Source organism: Maniola jurtina, chromosome 10 (genome assembly GCF_905333055.1).
Source record: "Maniola jurtina chromosome 10, ilManJurt1.1, whole genome shotgun sequence".
Taxonomy (NCBI): domain Eukaryota; kingdom Metazoa; phylum Arthropoda; class Insecta; order Lepidoptera; family Nymphalidae; genus Maniola; species Maniola jurtina.
In genome coordinates, this window is record NC_060038.1 from 1,992,843 (window position 1) to 2,003,156 (window position 10,314).

General features: G+C 38.5%; 2 protein-coding genes across 2 annotated transcripts; both read right to left on the reverse strand.

Moving 5' to 3' along the window:
• Nucleotides 1-2,836: 2,836 nt before the first annotated feature.
• LOC123868859 lies at nucleotides 2,837-4,846 on the reverse strand. Its single transcript, XM_045911500.1, has one exon. The coding sequence runs from the start codon at nucleotides 4,701-4,703 to the stop codon at nucleotides 3,177-3,179; it is 1,527 nt and encodes a 508-aa protein (XP_045767456.1). The 5' UTR covers nucleotides 4,704-4,846; the 3' UTR covers nucleotides 2,837-3,176.
• Nucleotides 4,847-8,048: 3,202 nt separating this feature from the next.
• Nucleotides 8,049-9,975, reverse strand: LOC123869228. The gene has a single exon (XM_045912049.1). It carries the CDS (start codon nucleotides 9,843-9,845, stop codon nucleotides 8,769-8,771), a length of 1,077 nt encoding a protein of 358 aa, XP_045768005.1. The 5' UTR covers nucleotides 9,846-9,975; the 3' UTR covers nucleotides 8,049-8,768.
• Nucleotides 9,976-10,314: the final 339 nt, after the last annotated feature.

The following is a 10,314-nucleotide window of genomic DNA, read 5'->3' on the forward strand; positions in this document are numbered from 1 at the left end:
CCTACCGTGCTGCGAAGCGATGTAGAAACCGATGAAGGGTGTATTTAGAGCCACATTCTGAGGGCTTAGTAAAACCATTACCCCTTTCAAGTTAGTCCGCTTCCATCTTAGGTTGTCTAATCTCTCCTGGTGGTAAGTGATGACACTTACCATCAGATGAGTTTGCAGTCAAGGGGTAACTTGTGTTGTGAAATTTAAAAAAAAATTGTTTTAATTTAAAAAATACCTATAAGACAACACGGAATCCGGAAAAGCATTCCAAATCCGTTATGTGTTTGCCGGCGCCTCCTTTTCGTGGCGCTCATCTATTTTTCCACTAAGGTGCGATCTTTGGCCGCCTGACCCGGACTGCGATAGCTGCTATCTCACAAGTGCAGTGGAATTCATAACATGTTTCAGGCCTTATCACGAGCGGTGCACAAATACTTGCAAATATACTGCAAGTTTGTTGGCTGGCGGTTCGTAAAATGCAAAATATTGGTAGGTATTAAGGTATCTTAGTGGGTTTATATTGTTTACTAGCTGATACCCGCGACTTCGTTCGCGTGGATTTTTAGGTTTTTTAAAATTCCCGTGGGAACTCTTTGATTTTCCGGGATAAAAAGTAGCCTATGTGCTAATCCAGGGTATAATCTATCTCCATCTGTCCGGTAGTTTTTGCGTGAAGGAGTAACAAACATATACACACACATACACACACACACACACACACACACATACAAACTTTCTCCTTTATAATATTAGTATGATCTCAAACACAATAGTACCAGTACAAAAGAAAAATGAAAATAATATTGTAAATTGCGTCTATATTTACATTGGTTGGTACAGCACAAGAACCTCCTCATCATCATCATCATCAGCCTGTGGACGTCCACAGTTCGACATAGGCCTTCCCTAAAGCGCCACCGAACCCGGTCCTCGGCCTTCCTCATCCAGCCATTTCCCGCTAGCTGCTTAGTGTATGACAAGAACCTTGTCCGTCGTCATGAAGTGTGAAGAAGTCATCGTCGAAGAATGTAATAGAGAATCGACATGGAAAGTCACAACTAAAGCCAATTTGAGCTGTACAATGATGTGTCAGTTTTTAGTGTTCCGTACCAGAGTCATTTATAAATCATCATCAACCCATCGCTGGCCCACTACTGAGTACGGGTATCCTCTCAGAATGAGAATGGTTTTGGACATAGTCCACCACGCTGGCCAAGTGTGTATTGGCAGACTTCATACACCTTTGATAACTTTATGGAGATCTCTGACGTTTCCTCACTATGAAGATTTAACTAACTCCGAAAAGTTAGAAGTGCAGAGTCGGAAAGAACCCGGACCTCCCGAATATGGAGAATATTTTTACTAGGTAGCGTTATAGGGTATATATACCTACCTACGTTTTATGTAGTTTATTTTAAACTGTTGCATTTTCCCATTTCCCTCAATAGCATTTTAATTTTAGTCGCGGACAGACAGACAGACAGCAGAGTGACATCAATAGGGCTCCGTATTTACCTTTTGGGTACGGAACCCTAAAAAGTCGAGGCTAATATAGACTCGATTCTTTTTTAACGTATTTTTCGAATTCCTTAGTGACAAAGTTGTGTGGAAGCTGCCGGCTGAGCTTTGAATTGCCACCAAGATGGTGTAGCCATATTTTCATATAACTTATTGTAACTTTTCATGATTTGAAAATCTGCCGAGTTTCTTGCTGACTTTTCTCATTGGAACCTTCATTCCGAACCGATGGTACAGCCAGAGGCGTAGTTTATATTTCATTATTAGTTGTCTTACATAAAATAATGATTTTGAAAAGAATTTTCTATAGATAATAAGTAGCTGTATCTATCTAGGCTACCTGCAGCTACATTTGCTTACGTGGGTAGAAAAACTGATCAAGTACGAATCGGACTCCAACACGAAGAGTTCCGTATCACCGTACAACAAATAACACTTTTTATTTTCATGGCAGCCATTTTGATTTTTTTATTATTTCTTGTTATTTAAGTAATTAGTGGCAATAGAAATCGGTACAGCCCGCTCGCAGACAGGTGGACGGATGGATAGCGGTGTAGTAATAGGGTTCCGTTGGCACCCTTCGGATACGGAACCCTAAAAATTATAATATCTTATCAAGCGCGTCCATATTTTTTGTTTATCTGCTATTCGTTCGCGACCAACCAGCACTATTCTATATAGTTTAAAGCACACCTACACAGTGAAGCCCAGCTGCCATCAAAAACCCCACCGCCGGCGCACTACTGAGCACGGGCCTCCTCTCAGAAAGATAAGAGTTTACGCCATAGTTCGACACACTAGGGCCACACTCGTGTGCTAAAATCAGTGCAGATTAGCAGACTTCACACACCTTTGAGAACATTATGGAGAACTCTAAGGCATGCATGTTTCCGATGTTTTCCTTCACCGTTAAAAATCAAATGATATGAAAAGTTAGAGGTGCGTGCCCGAGATCGAATCCCCGATCTGACGAATAGAAGGCGGATTTCTTAACCAGTAGGCCATCAGCTACTGACTTAGTATCGTAAGAATTTCAGTTTGTTTTTTAAGAGCTTGTACGGAACTTAATTGTTATCTAAGTATCAAAGTACAACTTGGTAAGTAATGCAAGACGCACTTCTGCAGTCTGCAAGATAATGAGTTACGGAACTCGGTGCATATTGTTTTGAACTCTTGACACCCTTTACGACTTAATTGATAATTAGGTATGCAAATAACTCCACTACTTACAGTCTACACGATACATGTTACTTACTATGAATTTAACTTCAGGAAACTTCTACGCAAAGCTCTGTATATTTTATTTTAATAGGAAATAACACCACAATTTATAATTGGAATAAATAATTTATCACCATATTTTCTAGCTTATTCTTAAAATATAAAAACGTAGACCACTTAATATTAATCCATAAAATTAATAAAAAATAAAATAAAAAAAACATTCATCTGGATGTACTCATGTAATGCCTACTTAGTAGTTACAACTTATATGTCCTCCGACCCCACGACCTTCGCTTTATTCGTCCGAGAGAGAGAACGGGTAGAGAGAGCGTGACTCCGAGGACAGCATCAGAAAAGTTCCACACACTCTTCAGGTACTCGAGCGTCTTAATAAATAATCGTCTTAGCCATAATATGCCTCCTGCATATCAGCCGCGAGGGGCTCAGAGAGGTACGTTCGGGGGCGTCTTACACGGCTCCGGCGAGGGCGGCCTCCTGTCCTCTGGCAATCGAGACTGGTAATAAGCACAATACGGCAGCGGGTCCCAGTAAGCGAATAGCGCCTCGCGGGTGTCCAACACCGTGTTCAACAGCTTCCCAACAGTCGCGGTGTGTCCGCATCGTTTAGATCCTTGGCATAAATACGGTAACGATACCCCGACACGCGCTCCGATCGCTATCATTCGGCTTACATGCCCATTCGTCGTGCTTTCCTCGCGCACTAATCTGAACGAAATGTGCCCCGTCATAGGCCGCGATGGTGCGAGACAGGATATGAATCTTTGCACCCAAATATCAGCTTCTTCATCCCTCTGCGGCACCAATCCCTTCCTCGCCGGGTCGACGCGACAGGTCACATTGTTCACAGCGCGCGATTCTTTCAATGTCGTACAAGTCACCATCTTCTCTCCCTTCGGCTCCCTCACAATAACCCACGGCTTTTCCGCACTTATCTCTCGCGGGAATCGGAAATTTGTTCGGTCTTCGGGCATCACAAATCTTAGGCGGTCCCTTGCACCACGAGCGCCGGCGCTGGCGATAAAGTGACGATATCCTTCCTTGGACGCGCCGCTATCGTACCAGGCTCGCACATCATCCTCGCTGGTCACGACCCAGAACTGTGGCGTGGGTAAGCCGGCGACGCGACACATGCGCATCAACTCCAACGGGTCATCTAGCGTGACCACGTCACGAGCACACGGCACAAAACATTGGCAACCGAGCACTTCTAAATGGGGTTTCGCTAATGCGTCGTAGTAGGCGGGCGTCGTCGAGCTCACTGGAATATAGAACACGGCGGACTCCCTTTCCGCGATTTCTTTTAAAGCTCGTGCGTAAGCTAAAGGATCGGCCGGATTCGGTCGGGGCACCGTGTAAAACTTGTCGACAGCTGCAGAGTATTTCAAAAGCGCGAATTGTCCCTCTACCTCGAAAGCGATGACTCTGGCACCGGCAGAGTGAAAGTTTCGAGCTAAATGCAATGCTTGAACAGAGCTTCCGCCGCTGATGAGAACCGTGCGTCGTTTGTCCGTGCTCCTGGAGATCGCACTTCCGACCATCTTCAAAAATCCAATAGGGAACTGTACACACTTCCAGAAGATGAATAATGACGCGGCGATCCATAACGTGGGTAGGACTACGAGTATTTGTTTCCAAGCTGGGTGTGCGATGAGGCCGAAGAGAGCGAAGGCCGGTCGCAGGCATTGCCTGGGGAACCAGGTGACGACATGGAAGAGGCGCTGGAGCAGCGGCGTGTGCTCGGGCGGGACGGCGCGCTCCTCGGGGATGAGGGAGAAGGTGGACGAGAAGGAGCGCCTCAGCGCGGTGAAGGGCGGCTGGTGCGTGCAGCGCTTGGCGCGCGGCGCGAAGGCGAGCTCGCTGGCGGAGCGCAGGAGGCGGTACTCGGGCGCGCAGGCCGGCATGGCGGACGACGTGCGGTGTACTGGCGCGCGCGCCGCCAGCCCTCGCATATAAACCGCCCTCTTATCTCTGTCGCCGGCGTATACCCATCTTTGCACCCAATTAAATTGTAAAATTGTAATTAAACTAGGTAAAAAAAATGGTCGTAGTAAAATGGAAAGTAATTCTTACTAATTAGTTTACTTCGACACTCATTGACTACTTTATGAAAAACCTATCTAAGATCTATTAACGCGCAAATTTTAATTGTTTTTCTACACAATGTGGTTATTAAATTTTTATTAAATTTTTGTTCTATCATTAATTGAATTTTAAATATGTTTTGAAGTATTACTAGGTAGATAATTTAATGTTGGATAAACCGAAAAAATTACCTAAGTCGAAAAATCCAAAATTTTCACAGCAAGATTAAAAAATGTTATATCCCACAAATTATTAGAATCATTTAATAAGTGTTCAGAAATGATAGCTTGGTTTATTTTTAATACTTTTTAAAAATTAACTACTTATCTAATAAATAATAGAGAAATTCGAATTCATACTACTTTTATTTTATTTTTAACGAAGATAATAATATTGTGATTTTCACGTAATATAATAACAACATTATATTTAGGAATATCATAATTAATAACAACGTTACCAAGGTAAAGATACCTATTAGTTATCTATAATTGAATTCTATTATACACAAAACTTAAGTAGGTAGACTTAAGTGGCAGGGCTGTATATCAAACCATGTCTTTAATTTTTTTTTAAAGAAAGATGTTTTTGAAGAATTTCAACTTTTTAGTACTGATTTTTCAATCTCCAAAATCTTTTACCGAGGAATTTGAAGTTTCGAACTTTCAACAGTTTTTTTAAAGTATAGAAAAGTAAATTGCGCCTGTCTGGTACATCCGCACGCCGTAAAACAATTGAATTGAAGTACAGAAATGTTAGATTATATAACGATGGAAAAATCAGCACTTAGCCCTATTAATAATTTAATATACCTACTTGTAGTTTTGTTTTAAAAGAATTGCTACAATTATGTGTAAATCTTAGAATAAATTAAATAGTTAAATACTATGATATCCACTAATCAATAACTAACAACAATTACAAAATATGAACGTTCATAGATGTAACTAAGTTGGGGCTATGAGCACAAGGGCTCAACCTTACAAAACTTTACCTACAATCTTTCCCAAAAAATAAAGAAAATTAATTAGTATGAATAAGGAATAATTATGATGTGACAAAAAGACTTGATTCACAAAAAAATCAGCATAACAATGAATACTTAGTGATTCATTTAAAGACAATTTCCACTTCTTTAAAAGCAGCTATAGTAACTACTGGTTTTTTTTAAATATCTGGTTTTAATTTTCGAACGAATTTAAGAGCTATGGGGCTGTGTTTTTTATATTTTGGCTGATTCGTGTTTTACGAACCCTTATTTCGTAAAACAACTATCAAGAAACATTAAATATTTACTAAATGCAAATTGCATAAATATTTAGTAACATTAAAAATAGCAACTCTACTAACAATAATATTAATTAATACTCTTCTTTATCTTCACAAATACGTAGTTTTTAAGAAGACAAAAATACACAGACTAGGCAGTATCGTTTTAAAGCAAACTACTTAAATATGTATCTATCACTAAACTTAGTGTAAGGTAAAGTAAGTTGGCAAAAAAGGGTTACAATTTACAACCACAGTTTAAAAATTGATGTCTTAACCTATACATACACACTATACTTTCTCTAATTTTAGCCATCAAACCCCTTAATTAACGTGATTTATAACAGAACAATACCAAAAATATCACCTTTAACAAATAAGAACTAAACAAAACTAAACAAATCTGTGACATTAGTAACTTACTAAACTAATATGACACTTTTAGAATGGACCTAAAATTTACGAATAATGGTTTACATCAGTTTAATTCTGAAGGTGCGAATTTACCTAAGATAAAGACGATATGAAACGTTTTAGCAAGATAGGTATTACGCGTACAGGTCGATTGGCAATCGGGGTATGAAGTGGGGGACGCGACGTACACCCGCGCTATCCCGCACCGGGTTAGTGAGGAGGAAGTGCGGGTGTGCAGGGCGTCCCCACCCGATTGCCATGTTGACCTGTCGCGTACTATACATAGTAAGATAAAAACCTGACAGAAAGTGTCGCTTAGACTTTTTGTTTACAGCAGAATCAAAAAAAAATAAGAAGCATGAAAGTGCAACAATTGAAACATTGCAATGTAAAACTTTCCTTATTCACCTTGATTCACATATCAAAGCATAAATCGCCTAATTAAGGGACGGGTCTGCTTGCAAAATTCAAATATTTGGTTTTTCGCAATTTGTAAACTAATACGACAAAGTAGGCTTATGGCATTCTAATTGCGAGAATGGCAATATCATCTCCATCTGTTTCTATAAAAATCTTTACTTGAAAGGGTCCAGTTTAAGAAATTTGCTCTAGTATCAACTATAACTCACAAATTAGTCAATACTAGAGCTAACTTCTTAAACTGGACCTTATCAAGTAAAGATTTTTATATAAACAGGTGGAAATGATACTGCAATTGTCACAAATAGAATGCCATAAGCCTACTTTGTCGTATTAGTTTACAAATTGCGAAAAACCAAATAAAATTTGAATTTCGCGGGCAGACCCGTAGCTTGCCCCTTAATGATACATAGACCCCTATCGTCAGCGAGGGGTATTTTCATGGACACTTATTTGTATCTTACTGTAAGTTTATCTTGTAATCATCAATGAAATTTTCAGTTAATTCTTGTGATCTTAAAAATTATTGTTATAGTATCATAATTTGTTTTAATTTTTGGAACTTGGAAGACAGATGAGGGTCTAAACGCACGAAACGGTTAAGTGACCGGCGGTAAAATATGCGATTGGATTTATGATTCAAAAGTGTACACCGGTTTGGCATGAGCATACATTCACTCACATTACCATAATTTTTATTTATTTATTTATTCGAATTATTTTTACAGGGTTCTTACGTAAACATAAGTAAGATACGTATGATACATCAAGAACCGACAACCGCCACATGCCGGCTGGTCATTTGACCATATTATGTGCGTTTTGACCCTAATACACCTTTGTGCAAACTAAAGCATCATTCAAACCTGCACGACCAAACGTCTACGAAACGGGAACGTCAAACCTAAAGAAACCCTAAAGATCCAGAGATCAGATCACATATAGATTCGCGTCGTAGACGCTCCCGCATCCCGCGGTCATGACGCGCAGGTGTGGCCATAGCTTAAAACATTTTAAATAATTAAAAAGGAACTTTTAACGCTTAAACTAAACAAATACTTTAATAACAATCCTTACTTTTGAATTTAATAATAAAATTATCCACTAAAATATTTGTTGTAAACAGATTTGATATGTTTCAAATTAAATTGCAATATAATTTAACTTGGAGAAGTGTAGGAATCATCTAAAATTTGCTTAACAAGTTACATTAATTTATCATCTTAGGTTAATGAGTACACACTTACAGACAAAGTAAATATTATGCTTACTAAAAATATTTTTGTGTAAAATTATAAATGCTTTTTATCCATTGGCATAAATAAATACATGTACAGTTCTTTAAATTGCTTGTTAAATATTAATTTCTAAATAACTGGATAAGCAGATAATATTCTTATATTGTGAATAATAAATTCTGGTTAAATGTGTTCATCATTCCAACCAAAGTAACCAAATAAAAAAACTACTGACTCAATCTCAAGAGAAACTAGTTATCAAGTCTAAATCAAATCAGAATATTTTATTTGATTAAACTTTTACAAGTATGTACTTTTGAATCATATTATTATAATATATTACAGCATATTCAAATAAAAAATGTTTGTATAATTTCTACTTTTGAGTTATTTAAGTCACTTATGTGTTTCTCTGAGGAGCTTTCTGGTATTTCTTACTAAGTTAGCTGAGTAAAATAGATTATACCTTTCTACTTCCTATGAAGGTGCTAGATCTACATTACAGCATTGAAAACTGATTTTTGGTCACCCTTTGAGCGAAGGGTTTTCTTTATATTTCAAAACCATTCACAAATGCCAAAACTTTAATAACTAGACCATGAATGGTAAATCTGTCTCCTTAATATCAATGGACCCATTCTTGCAAACTATATGCAATTCATGCTGTGGATCCTTTTCATAGCGAAACCTCTTTGATGTAGAATCATCCATGAACCTGCCAAGTTTCAGTATACTTTCCTGGACTTTAATTTTCTCTGCAATCAAGTTAGTTGTTGGCAAATTCTTAACTATATCAGGTATCAACAGTTCCACTGTACCCTTTTCGTGTATGAATATACTGCTTTTGTCAGTTAGCTGTGAGGCATGCAAGAATACATCCCCGCTTTTGAGGGAGGCTTCCAAGTTGCCGGAAAATCCGGTCATGCGTAAATTACCTTTCTGTATAACATCAATTTTCACAGGTCCATGCATGTGATCTAGTTTAATATTTCCCATTAAAGTCATGATATGAGACTTATCACTGTAGCACGACTTGACTGATATATGACCACCGTGTGACGAAATGTTAAAGTTATTTGCCATTATATTGTTACACTTTATTTCGCCGTTCATACCTGTTTTTAATTCAATGTTACTTGCTTGCAGCCTGCCTATAGTTTCTACGTCGCCTGAAGTAGTTTCCACTTTAATATTATCCGCCTTCAAATTACCTACATTCACAGCCCCTTTCTGAGTTTTAATAACAAACTCTTCAGCTTCTAAATTAGCTAAATGCACTGACGCCTCTTCTGTGGTTGTAACCTGAACTTTCAACTTATATGGTACTTGTATTAAACATACGTCATTACGGTCCGGCGAAGTGTTCTTATTGAGAAGTTCTAGACGCTTCGAAGTCTGTTTCAATTGGAAATCATTAGTGTCTTTCCCTTGGCTGTACAATGTCATCGTCAATTTGTTATGAGCTTTCAAATCGTTTACATCTATGGGCTGTACCTTTACATGAATAGGACTCTCAATAAATATACTCGTGTTGTTATCTATAGTCTTCTCCACGGTCCTAACCAGGTTCAACTTCTTTATATCGGGGAGGCTACTAAAATCTACGATAGCTAACCTCAAAATCTTGAGACACTTATGTAAGGCTCGCTGCTTCCCGAACGAAAACATCTTGAAGCTTCGAATAAACAAAATCTTTATTAGAACATTTCTCGCCTATATTTGACTTTAATTATTTTTCAATTTATTATCAAATTTCTTCAAAAATCTTTATTGACATTTACAGCAGCTGACTTTTCTTTTTTTTTCTCTCTCGTCTGGCTTTACAAAGATTAGTCAATGTCAAGTTTGTAGCTATTTGTAACAAGTTAATTAAACTATACAAGTATGGACCCCGTCTGTGCCGGCGCTCGCCGACATACGCATGGCACCCCCTTAGAGCGCTTTCCAGTCAGTTTTAACAAAAAACACTCCAAAAAGGCAGAGCACGCCCGCCAGCTAACACCAACACCAGACGAAGTCAGCACAGGAAGTCAGCAGCTCACTTTGACAGAAGAATCAAAGAAGAATAATTCTAGTTCGCACGCAGATGAAAAATAAAAAACGTTTCCACAGTTTATTTTCAAAGGATTCCATTTTT